At 37.3% G+C, this 21,845-nt stretch overlaps 1 protein-coding gene across 1 annotated transcript; it reads right to left on the bottom strand.

Annotated features, from left to right (window-relative positions):
• Positions 1-2,459: 2,459 nt before the first annotated feature.
• Positions 2,460-20,330, bottom strand: sparc (secreted protein, acidic, cysteine-rich (osteonectin)). Its single transcript, XM_015036295.1, has 10 exons — positions 20,223-20,330; positions 11,252-11,317; positions 10,423-10,476; positions 9,138-9,222; positions 7,036-7,157; positions 6,333-6,453; positions 5,455-5,588; positions 4,761-4,909; positions 4,032-4,180; positions 2,460-2,928 (listed from the first exon to the last, which is right to left on the bottom strand). The coding sequence occupies exons 2-10, from the start codon at positions 11,306-11,308 to the stop codon at positions 2,900-2,902; spliced, it is 900 nt and encodes a 299-aa protein (XP_014891781.1). The 5' UTR covers positions 11,309-11,317; positions 20,223-20,330; the 3' UTR covers positions 2,460-2,899.
• Between the last annotated feature and the right edge of the window lie 1,515 nt (positions 20,331-21,845).

The raw sequence follows: 21,845 nt of genomic DNA, 5'->3' as shown, positions 1-21,845 counted from the left end.
GATGACACCACTCTGAACATAACATTGCCCATGTTAGAAGTTAAATAATCTGCCATTATGAAAATGAGGAACAATTACTTTCCCATGAATATTGACTTAAAACAAGACCATATCTTGCTGTAAAGTTACTTGTAAGTTAGTTTTGTCTTTTTTCACATGTACAAATTTGCACTAGAAGCTACACCAAAAATACTTGGTAGGATTTTTATTTATTTATTTATTGCAATGCTATTTATTGCAATGCTATTTCAGAATGTTCAGTTATGAAAATGGTCTAGTCAGAGCTAGGAACTAAATCCTAACAGGTGAGAATATGTGCTAAAACTAAAGATAAAGCTCATGATATATCCCTTTACATTTTTTAGAATGAATGATAGAAATATCCGGAGTAATTGCCAATATAACATGATTTCAGTACTGCAGCAAAATTGTTTATGTAGACTTTAATTAATTTTCAGATTTTTATCAGAAATTTTGAGCTAAACATTAACATGAGTTTATTTTTGGATTTTGCCCTCTGTGGGGCAGAATGAAGAGGCATTTATTTTCTCAGGCTGTGGCAGAGAGGAGGCACTGCATGCTTTACGGACAAGCACCAGGGGTTGTTTCACATTCCTGACTCTGGAGTCTGGATGAGCGGGTGGGGATGGTAACTGGGTGCTCTGCCTCTCCCTCTGCCGTCTCCCAGGGGACCATGTGCAACCTCAGTCGACCAGAAGAAAATTAAACACAAAAAGTAAGGAATGCTGGAGCAAAGGCACACAGAAACTCAGCCTAATAAGGCAATACGTATGAGAACACAATGTCCTCACAGCCAGACAACATGAACACATCCTGCTTTGGTTAGTCTGTAACATTTATGAACATAATATTATGTTATTTGGACTTTATGACACAAATTACAATTCAGTAATGATTCATTTATGTTTTTGAAGTGATCTTCAGTACATTTTATGCAATCAATGAAATTCAAAATCTTTATTTGATGAATGACAGTAGAGTAAAATTGTGACAAATCACAATCTAACATCATAATAATCAGATGGAGGGCTGGAGCTTATGAAAATCCTGACAGGTTTTCACATGAGTTGAGGTTTTTCCATCAACATGGGCTTCTTGGTGTCTTCTCTGGATTTTGATCATCTTGATTGACCTGTTGCATGGATAGCCATGCTTTTGTGAGTTTGCAGTTGTGTCACATGTTTTTGATCTTCACATGAAAAACTGCAAAGCTCTCCTTGAGATGTTCAAAGCTTTGGATATGGTTTTATAACCCAACTCCGCTGTAACCCTTTCCACAATTTCATAAAGAGCAGAGCAGACAGGCGAGTCTGGAGTCTTCTTCAGTCTTCATGATGCTGTTTATTCACAAATGTTCCTTCACAGAATAATTATATATAAATCAAATTACACACAGGTAGACTCTAATTTGTTAGTCTAATTACTTTTTAGAATATTTAATTTTATTCATATTGGAATATAGGGGTTGGATACAAATCCATGTCACACTTTTTAGATTTTTGTTCGAAAGAATTTGTCAACCATGTGTCATTTTTCTTCTGCTTCACAGTTAGTACTTGCCGTGACCTTGCTGGCACATATTCTGTAATTCCAGTAAAATTAATTGACATTTTTGTAATTTGAAATAGCTGAAACATGCATAAGGCTCTGTGCAGATCTGGTCATAATGACGGTGACTGGACCCGATTCATGCCTTTCTAAGATGAGTGTGCTTGTTTAATTTGGGGAGGACTGAGAAAATGGTTATATCAACTGTCACATAAAGATGCCCTAAACCTGCAAAAAGAAAACTTCTTAATTACTGCATGAAAATAAAACTGATAATTTTACGATTTTATTAAAATTAAGATAGATTTCTTACACCCCTATAATTTAATATAAAATGTTTAAGAAGATTATTCTGATTTAGAGGTTTGCAAAACAGTTCAAAACAGTTAAGCATGTATGCTGCACAAGACAGCAAGATAAGCTTTCTCATGCTTGAAAGGGCAAAAAAATGTCAAAAATTTCACACATGATAAACAAAGTCTGGCTTCTGGTGCTCTACAGATGCCAAGTCAGATCATCTGAGTAAAAAAAATTCTTTTGCAGAGAAGACTGATGCAGATATGGAGCCATGCTCAGATGTTTTTGAAGACATTTATTCAGGAAAAGAACTAGACTGAGCTCTTTATGTCACAAAAATATATAAAAAAAGACATGGTGAGAAAAACTCTCAGCCTGCGAGGTTCCCCCCTCATTAGCAAATCATTTTTTAAAACTTATTTTCAAATATAAGCACACACACGCACTGCTTTTAAGAGCACAGATTTGTCTGGAAATAGATTTAAAAAAAAATACAACTTTGCTACCAGTAGTTAAACTGCTAAAAAAATACACAAAATGACAGTAAAAATGAAGGAGCCCACCACCAAAAGAGTGCAAAACTGAACAGTAAGTTTAGTAGGAAGCAAGCAGAGGGAGCATTTATTTAGAAACTTTATTTTTGACTTTACAGTTTCATTCTTCTGGTCTCAACTGGTCCCAAATAAAAAAAGCCCTGAACACATCATGGAACAGACAGCATATAATAATGTCAATGTAAATTTACATCAGAAGTCTTTAGTTTTAACTTACTGGGTTTTTGTTAAAAAACAAACAAAAGAATTGAAAAGTTCACAAACACAAGATGTTGTTGCAGACTGTGAACTTTTATAGTTTTGGACAGTTTTTTTTAGTGGTATAGCTAGAAAAGATAATTAATAATAGGAAAGTAACACAAAACTTGCAGTTAGCACCTTAATTGCATTCTCTTTATTAACTTATGGATCATCAGCACCTTGTCTGGTTAGTAGCGACTAGAAGTTTCTCTCAAACTGTTGCTGCCCATTAGAGGAACTTAGATGATGAGGTCTTTGTCCACATCCTCTGCAAACACAAAGAAAACATATTAATGAGTTAGAGCAGGGGTCCCCAAACTACGGCCCGCGGGCCGGATCCGGCCCGCCACGTCATTTGGTCCGGCCCCCTGAACAATGCCGGATCCGGCCCGCCTGCTCATACCAGAGAGCATTCAGTGTTTTTTTTCATATATTGTATTTTCCGGTTTATATGTGGATTTTTTTTCAACCACCAGGGGGCTTTTGAGCAAATGTGAAACTTACTTTCCCTCAATGGAATATATAGTCGTCAGTCACCGTTTCACTCACGGTTTTTTCCATTCTGGGTAAAAATCTATCCAAAAGTGTCGTCGTCTCTCCCCCACACCCCCCGTCGACAAGAATTTCTTTGTTTTTTTTTACTGCAAAAACTAAGACCACAGAAAGGAACAGCTATGTGGCCCTCGCAGGAAAAAGTTTGGGGACCCCTGAGTTAGAGTGTGATGACAAGAAGTGGCAGCCATGTCCTGATCATTAAATGCACTTGATCAATATGTTGTAATCAGTGTGATCTCCTCTCTAACAGTGTGAGTTTTAGCAGTTTCCTGCTGTGGCGAATATGGGTAAGTTAACACACTGCTAAGCAGGAAAAACATCAGCAATCATCTTTAATAAGCGACTGTTGTTGTCCACCATTCTGAGAACAGTTATGAGGTAATTTAAAAATAATTTGAAGTTCATCACTCTAAAGATAATCTGCATGTGAAAACATTTAAAGACAGCTGCCGATCTTCCATGAGGTGCCAGCAGATCCTCCTGATCCGGGTCAGACCAGGCAATGTTCAGAGAAATGACGAATAAACTCGAGAGTTCTTTCTCAAACTCTACTGGCTGTGAAAAAAGAATCAAGGCGTTGCAATGGCCTAGTCAAAACCCAGAAATTAACACGATTGAAAAGTTGTGCTTCCTGGATTTGTAATAAATAATGGCAGTGTGGAATCTGTTGTGTTTAACCTTGACGTTAAAGGTAAATTCTGTTGTCTTTAAATTAAAATTTCATCAGAGTTTAAATTCTAGTTCAGGCTGTGTCAAAGGTCACAGGCTAATATAAAAAATGAAACAGGAGTGTTTTGTCCACCAATTGTCACTTACGCTCTTTGATGCCGAAGCAGGAAGCCCACTCCTCCAGGGCGATGTATTTGTCGCTGTCGGCATCACACGCCTCGAAGAAGCGAGTGGTGCAGTGCTCCATGGGAATGAGGGGAGCGCGCAGGGGGGCGAGCTCCGAGTGGGTCAGGTATCTGATGGAAAACAAAAACAGCATTAATCATGTTTTATAGAGTAAAAACATGACCCAATAACACCAGGGCAGAAATGATACTTGGATACACTTTGTATATTTTCCCCTCCAATACAGTCATTGAACATTCAGCAGTGAAACCATGACATTCCTCTCCTCAAATACACTTTGAAATTCCTTTGTGGGGATCCTAAAGCAAACCCAGAACTGGAAGGACGTGTAGCTCTAAAGAAAAGCATCTTGATCAGCCGCCTGAATGCCCTCAAAGGCTCCAGCTCCAAACAGTCAGCATAACAAACTCCAGTCACCCACAGGAAGCTAACTTCAGCTCCACTTACATTTCCTCCAACCAATAGGAGACAGACTTTTCCAAAAACACTAAAATACTCCTGGATGGTGGTAATAATGGGAACATTAACTTAAATTTGCTGCACAAAGCAACAATATCAATATTGGATACATTCATTTTTTCCTTCTTTTATATTGAGAGGTGCTAAGTGTATCAATGCTACTGCAGGATAGTTGAAGGAGCCAAGCAGGTCTCCAAACACGTCCCATCAGCATGTTTCCCACATCCTTACCCGTCGACGGGGTGCTGGTCAAGCTGGCCGAACTGCCAGTGGACGGGGAAGATGTACATGTTGTAGTTCTTCTCGAAGTCGCGGGCCAGGAGGTCCAGAGAGTGCTCACCGGCCTGCAGCCTCTTCTCGTTCTCAAAGATCTTCTTCACCTGAAAAACAGGACAGGTGTGGTTTTATATCCGAGATTCCCAGTGGAAAATTAATGAGTTATTTAAAACTTATTTTTAAGAGCAACGTAGAAGTTAGGAGGCTAACAGTTCAGTTGTTTTTGTCTTTCCCCTCATTTAAAAGCAAATCAGACATCACTACAGTAAGCCATCTGCTTGCATCTCTTCATTTCTTTAACATCTTGATGCAGCACATCAAGAATGATCTTAGTTACAATATCAGAACGACAACAGCTTGGAGGGTCGTTATTTTGGGATAAACTCTCTAAAGGCTAAACTAAGAGTAGATTCAGGACAGATCAATACAATCCAGGGCAGGAGAGCAATTAGTCTTTATGAATAAATCTCAAAATTAAGAGTTATTTAAGTATGTTAGCAGCTACTTATGCAGCAGGTCAGTATTTTATACCCTTTCAAACGATTCCAGCTATTTAGTGAGTTACAGGTTTTTGATCAAGAAACTTTTGTCACAATGGCTGAAAAGAAGAAAAGCACTCATGCAAGTCTTTTAATATGCATTTTCTCACCCTAAGCTTCTGCTTCTCAGTCAGCATGTTGTTGTCCTCGTCGCGCTCGTACAGAGTCACCAGAACGTTCTTCAGCCAGTCCCTCATGCGGAGAGGGAACTCGTTCAGCTCGTTGTCCAGACAGGCCTCGATGTCTGCACAGAGCAAATAAAGTCATCATTTAATACAAATAATTCACATAAACTTTAAAGCATATGCTTAACATCTTTTCTAATGACTTAAGGATAACTATTCTTATAAGACAATGCATTTTACAAGTTTTGCAAACTTCAAACTGCACCTCTCTTTAGTCAGACTGATTAAAGACAAATGTTTGTTTTTTCATCATTTTATCCGTGAGCTCGTTTAACTATTTAATATGATTCAGATCTGTTTATCCTCAACTATGCCACAGACTGAATACTGTTTTCGTCTTGTAAACTGAGATGTGCCATGATCTCCGTCTGAACCCTGCAGCCCTGACTCATCTCCCTGAGCTGCATGTGTCATGTTCAGAGAGAACAGACGAAGAAATGCAGCCAGCGTGTCTGGACAGAGCCCGCAGGATCCGACATGAGAGTCCAACCCACACATCAATCTGAGCAGAGAGTGCAGACATGAGAAGAGGCGGTACTCTGAGAGTCTGATGTAAGAGCCGAGCTCGGCTTCAGCTCCTTCACTTTTTCCATACATGTGAGAGGGAACTACGCTGCACATGTAAGCAGCAGGGTGTCAGAACAATATTAGTCCAATTCACAAAGCGGCACAAGAGAAAAAGGCATAAATTCTACTTAAAGTTAGCTTTTCCTTTGCTTAACTAAGGTCCTCTTGAGTTATGCATTGCAGAGAGTGTTGCATTATAATATGTTATACGGTCTTGGAAGAGCTCAAGCACTCACATTTGCAGGGCCCAATGTAGTCCAGGTGCAGCTTGTGTCCCTTCTTGGTTCCCTCCAGAGCGCACTTGGTGGCAAAGAAGTGGCAGGAGGAATCGTAGGTCTTGTTGTCGGTGCCGCAGACCTGGAAACAAAAAACAACTTGAGCAAAAATGCAGCAGATGATAAAACAGATGATAAATTTATTAGAGACAATTGTATTTTCACGCAAATGTTTTTGACCCCTTTCAAACTGAGAAGTTTAGAAAAAAAATCCATCTTAGATTTGGATACATTTTTGCAATGCAGAATTATATGGTGTCAAATAGCTTCTAGAAAAAGGTCTTTAAAAAATATATACCTGAAGCATTTTTATTTATTCTGCTTTTCTTTTTTTAGATCATCGAGATGCTGTATGTTCCAATCCTACAGGAGAAGACTAAGTGTTGCACTTTTGGCAAAAGGTTATGCATTAATAATATATGTGGCTTGTTTAATGCCCTTCTTGTTCTCTGAATTTGGTGTAAATTATTTGTTTTTATAGTTGTTTTTTTTACCTAAACAAAAGGAAGCACTGCTGGCTCTTGGTTAGAAAGCAGGGCGACAATGGGTAAAATCAGAATGTGTAATGTTTACTTGCTTTTTTTTTACAAAAAGGGGTTGGTACCTCATGTTGAATAGATATCATGTATGTATTGTGATAGATAAGTATCGCTGGTTAACTCACATGCTCAAACTCTCCTTCGACAGCAGGGCAGGTGGAGGGGTCCTGGCACACACACATGGGGGTGTTGCTGTCATCAACCTCACACACCTTGCCCTTCTTGCAGTGGTAGTTCAGGCAAGGATCTACAAGAAAAAAAACAAATTAATGCAGAAGTTAAGGACACAATTTTGTAAAAAAAACAAAATAGCTACAGCAAAATTGTTCAATATTTTAGACTCTTAATTTTTACTTTAGCTGCTGCTGTTTGTGCATTTTGATTTCTATCCCAGTTTAAATTACTGAATCAGTGAACCAAAAGTTTGAAACTTGTGAAAGTTATTATCCATTGTTGTTCAAATTGGATAAATACTTTCCAATTCTACTTTTCTGAAGAAACAATAGCATTTTCGCACTAACACAGTACGACTCTTCCATAAATATATGATAATGTGCCATCTCTGTCTGATCCATGTGGAAATATTTCACATTATTAAACAGAATGTGTTGTTTATTTGACAAAAAATTACTTTTAATAGAAAAATATCCAATGGTTATGACAAATTCAAGCTGAACAGGGATGTAATGAACAGCAGCCAGACAGGAAACACGGATGAGCTCTTTGGGAAAAACTGGGCTGGGAAGATGAATTTCTCTTCAGAAAAACAGTCTCCACATTTTCCCCCTTCGATTATGAAATAACTGGAATCTTGGACTTGAGGGAAGGAACAACCTAAAGCTGAGGAAATCTGACACAGTACAGTTTGTGACATAGCTGCAATTGACAACTTGAACAGAGTCATCAAGCAGATCACTCAGAAGAAATTTTATTTTAATTATCTGAAGAAGCATCAAGTATTTACTTCCCCTCCAGCCACTAGCTTTGCAGCATCAGCTTGAAAAACTTTTAAGGGCCAAATGACATGTTGAAAACAAAAAGTTGACAGACTTCAGAGCTTGAGATGCTGACTACTTTGTGGAGAAAAGTGAGAGTTACAAAATGAATGAGTGTGACCCTCATAAAAACCATTCTGGTGACAGATGTTTGGAGAAATGGGTCTGATGTGAACTAATGCTGGTCACTGATTATAATGTCTGTCTAAATGCCGCCACATTCTTGAGTTTTTAATTACTGTTATCGTCTCAGTCTGTAACTCAGCTATTTTCTTAACTTTCTTCTCTTTAGTGAATAAATCATAATTTATGATTTATTCACTAAATAAATCATAAATTATGATTTATGATTTAAATTTGAAGTAAATTTACTTCAAAATTTACTTTTTGAAGTAAATTTTGAGCTTTATGCTTTGCTGTCATGACTTTTGTCTTGCATGGCCCATTGTGTTATGACCAGATGCCTATGGTTGTTGTTTGAAACCTAACATCTGTGCTGTTCAGCTATTTTTGGCTACATTGCACTTACTTTCTGTCCTTAACATTTTTTAAACATTTCTCAATCTTGGACATGAAAACAAACACAAAAATGATCATGAGCTACATACTTGAACACAATTGGAAAAGAGAAAGTGCAAAAAATGTGAAGTATACTCTTTAAAATGCCCTGAACGGTTTTAAACAGCCTGCAGCCTCTCCAGTCTTCAGCTTTTGCTGCTTACTGAGTTTTCTGTGGTTGAATTGCCTCTTTAAGCTGGGTGGAACATATAATCACAGGCATCTGCAAGCAGAACGAGGCAGTCTGTCATTATGTCTGCTTAGTGTGCCAGTTTGAGCAAACCCTGAAACCTCTGTATAGCTGCACCCAGTCGCCAGAATGCAGCCGAAATACTTTAAGGTTGTTTATTAAAGAAGGCTTCTGCTGCAGACAAAATTCATTGAAACAGCCTTTTGTGTCAAAATTAATCCTCTTAGACATGTTTGCACAAAAGTATAATCATGCATACTTTGTTATACCTGGATTTTAAACCCTTCATGTGGAGAATTAGACTATGCTTAAAAACTCCCAGACCTTGTTTACACTACGTTTATGCTTTATTTGTGTTAGGTGTGAACTTGGTTCCAAACAAGCCATTTAGAGTTAGTTTTAGAGGGTTTGGCTTCCTGCTGAAGCAAGAGATGTTTATGGTTTGGAAAACCAATCTTCCTGTATTAACAAGTTACAAACTTACTCTCAACAACAACATCTTCAATATCGATGGCTTCATCAAACTCTCCAACCTCCACCTGCACTGGGTTGGTTCCCACCTCTGGTTCCTGGAACGCAGCACATGTCAGAGGTCAGACTTTGAACAGATGATCAATGATCTTTTGGAACATCTAGTTTCAGATTCATCTCTCCATGGTTTCCTCAAACTACTCATTGTTTGCCTTCAAAAAGGCTTGAAACATCACCAGTCCTCCCTGAAGGCCGACGGAGTCTGAGAGACCAGAAGATCCAGCAATGAATTTCTCTTCAGAAAAACAGTCTCCACATTTTCCCCCTTCGATTATGAAATAACTGGAATCTTGGACTTGAGGGAAGGAACAACCTAAAGCTGCAATAAAAAGCAGCTGGATCCACATGCGGTCAGGCCAAAAAAGAAAACAAACCTAATGGTTTCCTGGCTAGCTTAACCAGTGGCTAAAATTAACAGCTGTGGGATCGCTGGTCCCGCTGGACCTCTGGAGCAGGAAACCATAAAGCGTTCACATGAAAGCCCAAGATTTTCTTTTGAATAAATTTGTCTAAAATCCAGCGCTGCTAAAGACATATTATGCTACTGAAGCTGGTATTTTCTTACAATAAGGAAAATTACTGAACATGACGCAAATTTTCCTTATTGACAAGCAAAGGTGCTTTGAGGTGCAATTCTGGCAGAAAGATTGAAAGCTGCAGTTTTTACTTTAAAACCTCATCTGGTTAATAGCAACACAAACTCAGCTTTCTGCTGTTTTACTTGGTGGTTAAAGTCCATTAAAGACTTGATTACAGCATGTTAGTTAGTTGCTAATATTTACACAAAAGTCCACAGCTTTTACAAGTCTGTGAAGCAGTTCTCTCTCTTCAGATCTAAAAAAGCCAAAGCTCTGTCACAGATCAAATTTAAGAACAGCTGCGTGGTGGAAAACACATCACAGGTGCCTAACAGAAGAAATGCCTGAGGAGAAAAAACATATTTAAAAGTTTATTCCAGTTTACAGAATCAGGACAAATGAGATGTTAGTTTATGTAAGTTAGTTGTTCATTATTTCCCTCTCACTAATGTTGCTATTGTTGTGTTTTGCAGAGAAACCCCACGAAATAAGGAATTAACTATCGCTTTAATGACAAGTCATTTTCTGCGGTTCTCTCAAGGGCTGAAATATTGAAATACAATTAGAGGGTTTTTTTATTTCAAGGTAGAGTGAACGAAATCCACTGAAGAAGAAATAAATTGGTCTTGCAGAAAAAAACAACAAATCATCTGGACTGACCTCAACAGTTGGGTCTTCAGTAACCAGCTCCTCCACAACTGGCTCCTCCTCAGCCTGCAACACAAAAGCAGGAATGATCTGATTACAGACACACAGATCGTCCACACAATGAAAAATTGAATACACGTGAACGAGACAGCAGAGCAACTCTCAGGGGAGGAATTGGCCTTGGAAAAATGGTTAACCCAAACAAACTTTACATGGGAAAGCACACCCACAGTCAGAACTACAGAGGAAGTCTATTAAACAATGAGGGGTGATCACGGGAAAGAAGACGTCATGGACAACAGCGAGTACAGACCGGAAAGACGGTTCTTCCTGGCTCTGCCTCTCAGACCTCATTGTAAGGTGTTAGGTTATCCTGAGCTATGCCTGTAGTTGTGCTGCTACATGTTTAGGACCACATTTCCTCTCATTCTTCTCCCACTTCTCTTCTATTTGCATTAATTGCTGTTAATTCAACTGTTATTTTTATGTTTTCTCTCAGTTTTTTCTCTCCATAGAAGCTACATCTAGTCTGGCATTTTGTTTGGCTTCAGTAGCTTTTTGAAGGAGAACATCAGCTGACATAAAGCTGCTGTCAATAGAAATCTTTACTTTCCATTGACATAGAAATTACAGTTTATATTTCAGTAATTAACTGAGCTTAATGCACTGTTGGAGAACTACAATCAATCGAAATGTGTGCGATTGAATTGAAATGATTGTTTGTAAAGTGCCTTGAGGTTACATTTATTCTGAAATAGCACTATGTAAATAAGCTGAATGGAACCAAGAAGGGAAAATGTTCACAGAAGGACTAGAAATGACCACAGAGGCTTGGACTCACAGGAGCAGCGATGGCGTGGCCAGCCAGGCACAGGAGGAAGACGATCCACACCCTCATCTTCAAAGACTGAAGGAAAGAGAGAGAAACAATTCAAGTTTTCTACTTGTCATCAAATTAAAGAGGAGATGCTTTAGAATGACAGATCCCATCAAGCCTTAATATATTTGTGTAAACATTTGCAGTTCCACTCCTTTATTTGCTCCAGATGTTGTTTTCAGTAGTTGGTGTGCATTCACTAGGGATGAACTTCTCAGAGTTTTTGTGTGAATGGAAAGTTCACTAACTTCAACGCAGGTCATTCCTGATCTAATGACCTGTGCAGATAAAGAGGTCAGATGACAGGAGATCTGATGAGTTTCCTGATGGAAAGAGTTTTGACACTGGAAATAAGATGTAAAATAGCAACAAGATTCTGATTGAGTTTATGTCTTTTAACTGTTTGAAAAACCCAGAATGAATGTTATACTCTAGAATCTGATCAAAAGCAATACATTATAAACAATGTCAGAAATTCTGGGTACTTCTTGGTTGTTTTATGGCAATCAGGACTTTAAATCTAAGAGGATGGTCTGTCATGTCATGTCTATGTTCAGTTTTGAGACATAGACATAGACTTTCTTTCTTTCTTTCTTTCTTTCTTTCTTTCTTTCTTTCTTTCTTTCTTTCTTTCTTTCTTTCTTTCTTTCTTTCTTTCTTTCTTTCTTCATTAAGAAAGAAATAATGACAATTTTTGTATTTTAGGAGGAATTACTGGTTTGTTCTGCTTTTTAAAGTATTTGGAACAGTTGAGGATATTTTTGATCCTCACTTGTCTTGGTTTGCAACTCCCTACATCTGGTCTTCACCATTTTGGTTTCCTGCTTATGTTTTCTGGTTTCATGTCTTGTTGACAGTTTGTTTTAAGTTGGAGAATTAAAGATCCCCAAACCACCTTTCTGAAACACATTGAGAACACATCACATATTATATGAGCCAGACTTTACCAATATGGATTTTACAAAATATCAAGTTGCATTTATTTTACCCTTAAGCCACACACTAGTATTTTCCATATTCAGTCAGTCTGTTTCCCTACTATATTCATGTATAATCATAATGTGTCATCTAGTTTGGTAATCACTAAAAAAGTGTTGTTTTTACATTGGGTTTTAATTTAGAGAATATTATTTACTTTTAAAATGAAAAAAAAAAGCAAACAATAAAAAGCACACACACAGTGGAAACCCCAAATAAGCTTTGGCTAACTGAAAATCACATTAACTGTGCACATGGAAAGGATTCAAACAGGTTTCTAGGGAATCACCAGCCATAGACAAGTGATTTTGAACACACATTTGGAAATCATTGAACAAACTTAGCCTGGTAAAAAGAAACTAGTGACACAGTTCAAGTGGGGGTTGTACAATTACGGTAAAGCGAGGTGATTAAGAATTAGATAATGTCACACATGGGGATGCTCATTGAAACTTAAGATATATTATATACATGCTCTCTATTAAACACAAAAATAAAGTCAATAAAAAACATGCTTCAATCATGTTGCTTGATTTTAATCTGCTTGTAGCATTTATTTTAAATAACTTTTTTTATTGCAATTATAACAAATTGTAATATTAAAAGAGACACTGAAGCTTAAATGTCTCCAAACATATATATACTGCATAAATCTCATGGCACCTGTCAATTTTTAAATAACCCATAACAACACAATAAACAGTGTTATAACGGTCTGTGGTTACGCCTTTGTTTCAGGACATTCATCAGAAAATAATCTCCTGAGTTCAAAGAGGATTTTTGCATTATGCAGCACTAATCAGAGCACATAGTAGCTACTGAATGTGTCAAATTAAGCCTCAGAAATGTTTCTACACACAGACTGTGTTGACATTTATGACGTGTTAACAGGCTCCTGTCTTTATGTGCAGTGTCAACATTTTCCCTCGAACTGAGGCAACATGTTTTCATTCCTAACTTCTTCCACTCAGGTCTCAGCTTCGAAATATTGACTGCCAACAGCTTTTCCAAATTTTCCTTTGTATTAATATCTGTAAGAAAAAATATAAGTAGTACTTGTAATAGTATTACGGTTATGGAATTAAAATAGAAGCCACCTAAACAAATGTTCATTAACATGTGTATGAGATTTCAGTTAGTTTTATCATTTGCTCCATTTTTTTTACAAAATTATAGAAACTGAAATGTTCACAATTTTTTTGACAGAACAACACTATTGTGTTACAAATTTTTAAACAGACATAATTTGTTTAAAAGACAGTTAGAACTAAACTTTTTGTATTTGCTTCATCTTCTAAAAATATATTGCTTCATATTCTAAAAATAATACACAATTGTTTGTGTATTATCCCATTTCCTTGATAATTATAACATTAATTAGACGTCTATCAACAATTTCAATTAATTTATGCTGAATCTGATCTTTCAGATGGATTTTCTGCACAAAACACAAAGAGACGCCTTATTTTTAAGCATGGTAACTGATTGTTATCCGGTTTATAGTTTTTTGCCTTTTCACCACAAAATCTAACATCAAACTTAAATTTCAGATTTTTTTACCTATGACTATAGTATTATTATTGAACAGAATATGTTTGAAAACATCACTTTATGAATTAAAGAGAGCATAGTGTATATTTTCTGTTTTTGCTGCCATGAGAAAAGTCTTTGTGTGAGAATCTGTTTCTCCCCTCGAGCGTCCTGTCTGAGCATTCGTTGTTTGAAGCTCAATGAAGAACTTCTCTTGACGCAGAGGAAATAAAGGTTCCTTTGTTTGGTAATGGAGTGTTGCATTGCTTAGTCTTTCTCTCTTTCTGCGTAGGTTATTCCCTTCTTCAGCTCCATGTAATCAGCTGTTTCTCCCAAACATCCAAAAAGGTCTGTTAGGCATCAAGGACTCATGTTAGCAGAGGACAAGTGTAAAAATCAAAGTCTGAACTGCTTTAAACAAATAAAAATGTAAAAACATAGACAAACAGCCTTTCTTTTCTTTTGGTATTGTTTTCTTTAGCTGGTTTAAAATTATTTTTATGCAGCAACAGTAGCAGTAATACAGACAGATCTCAGCAGAAGGGAGATGAATAAAGTTTAGGCTTTTTTAAACCAATATTAGAGTAATTAGCTTCAGGTTTGAAGTCTTCAATTGGAAAATTCAACTTTGTGAAGTTTCTTCATGATGTGGGATTGACATGTTCAGACACATGCAGTGAAAGGAGCAATATTTTATTTGCATTCAGTAATCTGTTGTCTGACAAACCTTCCAGCAGAGTGAAATTATTCTGACATTTAAACAAGAGAGGTTTGCTACGCTGTTCTGCAAACACACTCAGCTGTGTCTGACAGGCATGTTTGCTTTGGGTTTAATTTGAATTCTTTTCTGGGAGTGAGCTGCACCTAGAGACAGCAGAAAAAGACAGCAGAGTCTTGCTGTACCTTCATATCTAATCTCCAAATCACTGAACTTGGAAATAAACAATAATAATAATAATAATAATAATAATAATAACAATAATAATAATAATAATAATAATAATAATAATAATAATAATAATAAGCGTAATCCGTTTTCAAAATGCACAGCAGTTACTACTACAACCATCATCCCTCTACCACCATAAGACAAAACAGCCATTTACAACCAGTTACACCCAAAGCACCTTAAAAAGCAATAACAGCTTTTTAAGCTCAATAAACTCAAAACCTCTCCCACAATCATGAATGTTTATTTCGTTAAACCACTGTTCACCTTCATCCTGCTTAAGTCCTGTGATTGGGTCCTTCTCAGACATTCAAAAAACTAATTAAAAAACAGCCAAAACAACTTTTAGTCAACTTTCTCTCAATTAGTACTTAAAGCCACTGGAAATAAAATAAGGCGAAGCCACTCAGCTGTGACCATTAAACCATGAAATTCCCAATAGCCATGGTTGCTAATGCTATTTACTACAAAAATAAATACATACAAGTTTCAGTCTGTATGTCTGCTTTTGGCCTCGTGTCAAAGAAAAAAAAAATCTCCAAATTAAGTCTGAAATCTATACTGAGATGGTAAAACTAACATTATAATGCCAGTAGCTGACTATACTAATTGTATTATACCTTCAAACATTTTCCGCCTTAAGCTACTCAATAAGAAATTGTAGTTAAAATGTTCAGCACCACTTTAAAATGACTGCTTTACACACTTTTGCTCTCTCTTGCTTGTGCTTAATGAAAACGAAAATGAGCTTTTAGCACCAGTTGTGTATATAATTCTGACAAGGTGTGGATTAGAAAGAAGTATCAACAATAAATTCAAAACTGTGAACTTGTGTAGATTCTTCCATATTTTGCGCTGCTTCAGCTAAAAGTACATTTATAAAACCTAAAACCTGCAGGTTGGTTACCAGTGTTGTCTTGACTGTTGTTCTTAAAGATTTATATTGGTTCTTGGTTTAACCAAAAGTTTACTACACAGAACGTCTAATGCACCTTTATCACTATAAAGCAAAGTGTTGAAAGCAAGAGTCTGCTGTTTGAGAAGGTCCATAAATACCAAGCCAGGAAGTCAAAAACCTAAATCTTAGAGGTGGAAAATTACAGAAACTTTGGCAGGGGACACAGATGCTGTGTCCAAATAACCTTCACAAGTGTGCCTTTGAAGAAGCAGAGCTAACAAAAAGCTTCTGGCAAAGGAGAACTCATTGGCAGATATGGATAAGAAAAAAATATCGGAACGAACTCTCGATGGGAGAAAACAGAAATGGTGTCATCTCTAAAGTGTGTGGCATCATACTTGATTTGGAAAGGCCTGATGTACTCGTTATTTAGTTTTAAAAGATTCCTGTTTAGTCGAAGACTCGGGATGGAGAAGGTGGGACTAACTGACATAACAGCAAAACAAATTATTTTATTTGGAAAGCTGCTCTCATAATCAAACAGGACTGAGGCTAAAAGGGAAACTTCAGGCTCATAAAGGGGCCCCTTCTCCCCACAAATCTATTTAATTTGGGTTGGTTAGGTAAGCAAGTGTAAACTTGCTTTGGAGGAAAACAGCCTGAGCTTGAACTGTCACCAATTCACATTTCTCCTCTAGTTTTGCAGTAATATATGTTGCTTTTTCCACTGGAGCTTTGAAGGAATTCGTTCTCACCCTCCTCTGTGACATAACAGGCAGGTTTCTGAGGATAAACAGTCTGTGTGACAGCCAACAGTCTGGACAAACAACACTGGGAACAGAGAAATATTTGCAAAATCTCTCAGAATGAAAAGTGATTTCCTGTGTCTGCACCAAGTCCAGGAGGTGGATGGGATAAATTACAGAAATACTGTTAAAATATAAGGAGTGTTTGATGGTTGACTTGCTTTTCTATAACATAAACAGACACATCTTAGATTTAAACCTGAAAACATCTCCAGTAATTTGCAGTCTAGTCATTGATCTCTTTTATGTGATGTTGTTGGCTCTTTATTTGTTCTCGGCCAAACCTGGCGGGTGAAATTCCTACAAATAAGACACTGTCTGTCTGTCTGACCAAACCAGAACAGGGGTGGCATCTTCTATGACATCCACCACCATCTGGATGGATTTTAAGGGGCAGCAGGACCAAACAGATCAAAGAGGATCAAAGAGCAGGTCAAACAGGTGCTTGAAAGTCTGTCAAGACACGTAAGAAGGGTAACATTGCATTATCAAGTGTCTGGCAATTAATTTGAAGAACCTTTAATGAAGTTGAAACTGCTGCATGAAGAATTTGTTCCCTTCTCTTGCTCAATTTGTATGTTTGCTCTCTTAAGGAGAAATGATCAGTCTTATGTTGTTAAGAAAGAATACAATTCAGAGAAATCGCAGAGCAGATACTTAAAAGAAAACAGCATTTGTTGACATGTACAACACTGAGACACTTCTAGTTGCTGGTCCCCAGGTTTGGGTGGATCTCAGGAGAGTTTTTGTCCTCAAGGAAACTTTATAAATTCTTTGGAGTTTTTATGCTGCTGCTGGGTAACTTGAATGGTCAGGTTCATCCAATGATTGTCTGTAAGATGGATCACTCCATGACCTTAGTGTAATCTTTCTTTGGCCACTGCTCTGTTGCCTTGGTGTTGTCTTGAGTCATTGTCAAGATGAACGACCCATTTGTGACCAGTCTCCAGAGTTTAAAGCAGTGCTAACAAATGCAAACAAAACTGTGCTATCCATTCTTAAAGGTTTTGATAGGAAAAGTTATGTTTAAGTAAATGTTACCCACTGATTTTAACATAAATCTCATATGTTACTGTTTTATAAATATCTTACATCAACACCTTTCTCGTTTTGGTTTTCTTTTTTCGTTTTTCATAAATCTTATGTTTCTGGTTCAGGCAGCTGAAACGGTGCAGCCCAGTTGGTCTGCAGTGACTAACAAATTCAATTTTCCTCCCTTGAGATGATTGGTGTGCCCATTCAATCGCCTGGACAAAGAGCAGTTTTCATGAAAGGCACCTGTGTGAAGGTGGAAGAGAAAAGTCAGGATCTTTGTTAGCCTGGGCTGTTTGTCACCTGACCTCTTTATAACTCAGATTTTCCCTTCCCCCGCCGGAGCTAATCGGATCAAATCCTGTGTCTGGAATCTGTGAGAGACGCAGCATACATAGCAGACTTTTCTTCTACTTCACAGTTTTTATAGCAATAAGTTTAGTTCCATGAATTGAACCACTGGAGTCCTAAAACATTCCTTCAGTTTAATTAATATATCCAGTTGTGTTTGAACCTGAGATTGTTAAAACTTTTTTCAATGTGGATTCTGATCAAATCAAGCAATCAAAAAGTGTATTTGTATTTATGTCCTATAAATAAAAGCTAGTACATGTAAGGAACATACAAAAATTATCTCAATTTTGTGAAAAATAATAAAGCATAAACATTTTAAAAGGATAAAAACAGAAATCAAATAGCAGTGGTAGTGTACTTTAAAAAAATTAATTCATTTTGACAGCTCAAATATCTAATTTGTTTAGAAATCACAAAATAATAAATGAATTCACTCTGCAACACCTGGCCAAATCATATCCCTTTTTCATCAACATAATCAAAGATATCTAAAAGTTTAAAAAAATGAAAAGAAAATATGTGAATCAAAGAAATTGGGAAATGTGTGTCATCCAATGCCTGATTAGTGATTTTCTAGATGCTTTTGCAGAAAATGACTGTCTCTGACTGAATGTTATTATTTTTGTTACATGACATGTTTGCGGTTCTAGCAATTTGCCCTAGGATTTTTCTGAGGAAATCAGATCAAAACAAAAATGAGTCTCTATTATTCTCTGATCTATTTCCATTTTTTGCCTTAATTCTTCACGCCTGCTATGTTTTACTCTTATTTTCCTTTTCACAGGAACAATATCCAGATTTTTCCTTTCCACGTCAGCCTAGACAGCAGCATAATCCTCCTTCTTCCTGCCAAGAGATTACAGCTTTTCTGGATCAGTTTTCCACAGCATCCTTAGCTCCAATGCCGCCTCCCCTTTCTTTCTTCCTCCCCTCCTTTCCTTTCTCCTCCTCCAAACACTTCAGCCCAGACCTGCCACCTCAACAATTAGGCACCAGAGACTCAGTCTCGGCTTCGCTCTCACTGATGCCAACACATTACTGTGCTTTATTCCCTCTACATGAGCCTTCAGAGAAATCTTAAACAGGTGTGACGAAAGAGGAAAACAAGAAGTGTTTCTAAATGAAGAAAAGGGAGGAAATTTCCCTGGCGGCATGGGAAATTTAGTCCATTGTAGCTTGTTTTGGTGTTAACATTTGTAGTACAACTACTTTTTAACTAAATGCAACATTAATCAAATTGCCAGATACCTACGTAATGCAAATTTGATTACAAAACCTTCTAATATATGTAGCTACAACAGTGATTGTCAAATAATCACTTCTGACAGATTTTCAGAGCTCGGATAAAGAGCTGTGATCTATAAAAGTCTTGACAAATCAGCTGGAAATCATGTTTCTAACCAAACTAGGGGAGCTATTTTTTGTCTGACACTAGACTTGTGCATGAAAATGGCTTTCTGAAAGTTTCTACATGGTTGTAAGACAAAGGAAATGATCACATTAAAATAGTTTTAGGTGACTGCTTTGACTCACAGCAAACAGCTGGCAACTGATCACCACAGCAACTTGCATTCCTTTACATGGGAGTAATCAAGGAATGGAGTCACAGAGGAGATGGAGGGAGGGAAGGAGAAGAGAGGGATGTCTGTGGAGAAATGCTCCCATTTCTCTGCCTGGCTTAACTGAAATGTTATCCCTTTTTATCCCTCCCTCTTTTCTTTCCCCATTTTTCACAAGCAGAACTTGATACCCTCTGCAAAACTGGGAAATCTCAAAGCAACAAAGATCGTGGTACTTAATGCATCAAACTAAAGTAAAGAATAAAATTAGCTAAGAAAGGAAAACAAAAATTAACCTGCAGAAAGACTTGTTTGCATCCCTCCTCCCCTATGCCAGTGTCCTAATTCCTCTCCCCCCTCCTCCTCCTGTTGCCGATGTGGCACACAATAGCTCCACAGTCAATAATCTCCCAAATCACAGACTGTGTTCATATAATGAATGATTTTTCCTGGCAACTGTTTGAACAACAAAGAAGCCATTTTTAGCACATTCCAGTTTGGAATGAAATGCTTCACAGTAAGTTAGTTTAAAATAAGTTTTGTCTAATCAGAAAGACTTTAAATTAGGACTGTAAAGTAAGGAAATGTGGGCAAATATAGAAATAAAGATTCTATCTATTTAGAAAAACAGACACTTTTTTTTGAAGAGGATTTCTTAAATCTTACGATAGTGAAAACAAAATTTCTCCCCATCCATCAGTGGCCAAACTTCACCTTCAAGAGCAGTTTTACAGCTGAATGCCAAAATAGTTCCACAAGTTGCAGAAAGCTTTAACTCGGAGCTCAAATAAAGAGAAATATCAATCTGAGGCAGAGTGAGACCTCCTACCTTCAGCTTTGCAGAGCAGGGACGCTTGGAGAGAAGTCAGCCGTGTGCGGGGCCCCGGGAAGATCTAACTGCCTCACCAGTTCACTCAGAAGACATTTCCAGTGGGACGTCCCAGTCTGGACACAACTCTTGCTCCCACAGCCTCCTCCCAGTCTCCTCCTGCACTGGTGGGATGGGCTTAAAACTAACTCTTCGCTCCCTTAGGCAGGTTGAAGTTCAAGAGTCCGGCTTGAGAAATACACTTAAGTTTCTTTACAGATGTCTGAGGTTGAGCATGCTTTATCAACAAGAAAAAAATTTCAATTAGTTACTTCAGTTTATATGATGCATAGTGCTACTAAACTCTGACCATCTCATACAGCATTTTAAATAAGAACGAGACAGAGAGATCCGTGGTAACTCTGGAGGAGCTGCAGAGATGCACAGCTCAGGTTGGAGAATCTGTTAACATATCTATTCATAGTACACTCTTTACAATGCACTAGGCTTTAGGTGAGAGCAGAACAAATAAAAAATTGTATAAAGAAAGCTATCAGAAGTCTCCTTTATGATTTGCCACCAACCATGTACAAAGGAAAGACGTTGGTTAGTAAACAGTAAAACATGATGGCAGCAACATTGTAATCATGCTTTTCTTTATCAGGACCAGGGAAGCTGATCAAAGCTAATAGCCAGATGAAAGGAGTAAAATACTGGGGAGAATTGGTATAAAGTTTCCCAAAGTTGTAAAAGCAAAGCTGTAATGACAAGGTTAGAAGCCCCAGTCAAAGTTCAGACCTTAAATAAACTGAGAATCGGTGGTGAGACTAAAACACTGTTTTTCACTTCATTCAACTGAGATTGAGAGAATTTGCAATGAACAAAAAGAAATAGAAAGGTAAATTAAATATTGTTGTAACTCACACAAGTTTTTTCAAAGAGTTGTTGTAGCTCCTGATGGTACAGGTCTGTCTCACATCGGTTCTGAAAAACCTCTGACTAAAGACACCCTGTCGTTGTGTAACAGTCTGAAGAAGACGTTGCTCCCGCTGGTCCACAATGATGGTAATTTAAAGCAGAATCCTTTTCTACCATCATCTCTCGAGGTTAGAAACGGCCTTCTTTATCAGGTTGTTTAATTTTTCATGACTCAGATGCTGCTGTCCTAACAGGTGATGGCACATCTCTGTCCTTTGGCATGAATGTGTGTGTGCGTATTTGTGTGTCTCTGTGATGGGCTCCCAGTTTGAACCCTACCTCTTGCCCAAGGACCGCTGGAAATCTGTACCAGCAACCCTTTAAAGAAAATTGACTTAGAACATGGAAGAACAATATAAAACTCTTCTGTGTTTTAGCTATAAAAGTGCCAAAAAAAGGTTTTATGAAATATAAAAATAAATATAAATGCATAATTTTTGTAAGTAATTTCCAAAAGTAATGATTTTACTGTTTTTTTGCTGTTTTCCCCTTTTGTAAGGATACAAATGCATGTTTTTTTTTTCTTTGCTTTATAAAAAATATTAGACACTCAGTTTAAAAGTAGAGATAAAAATTTGGTTCCATAAAAACAAACATTTAAAAATCAATTTCTTAAAGATATTTACAAAACTTAAGTTGGGTTCTGCAGATGCAGACAAATTTCAC

Source organism: Poecilia latipinna, unplaced genomic scaffold, assembly GCF_001443285.1.
Source record: "Poecilia latipinna isolate Pla-1442-1.1 unplaced genomic scaffold, P_latipinna-1.0 Scaffold364, whole genome shotgun sequence".
Classification (NCBI taxonomy): Eukaryota; Metazoa; Chordata; class Actinopteri; order Cyprinodontiformes; family Poeciliidae; genus Poecilia; species Poecilia latipinna.
This window is presented reverse-complemented; position numbering and strand designations above follow the sequence as displayed.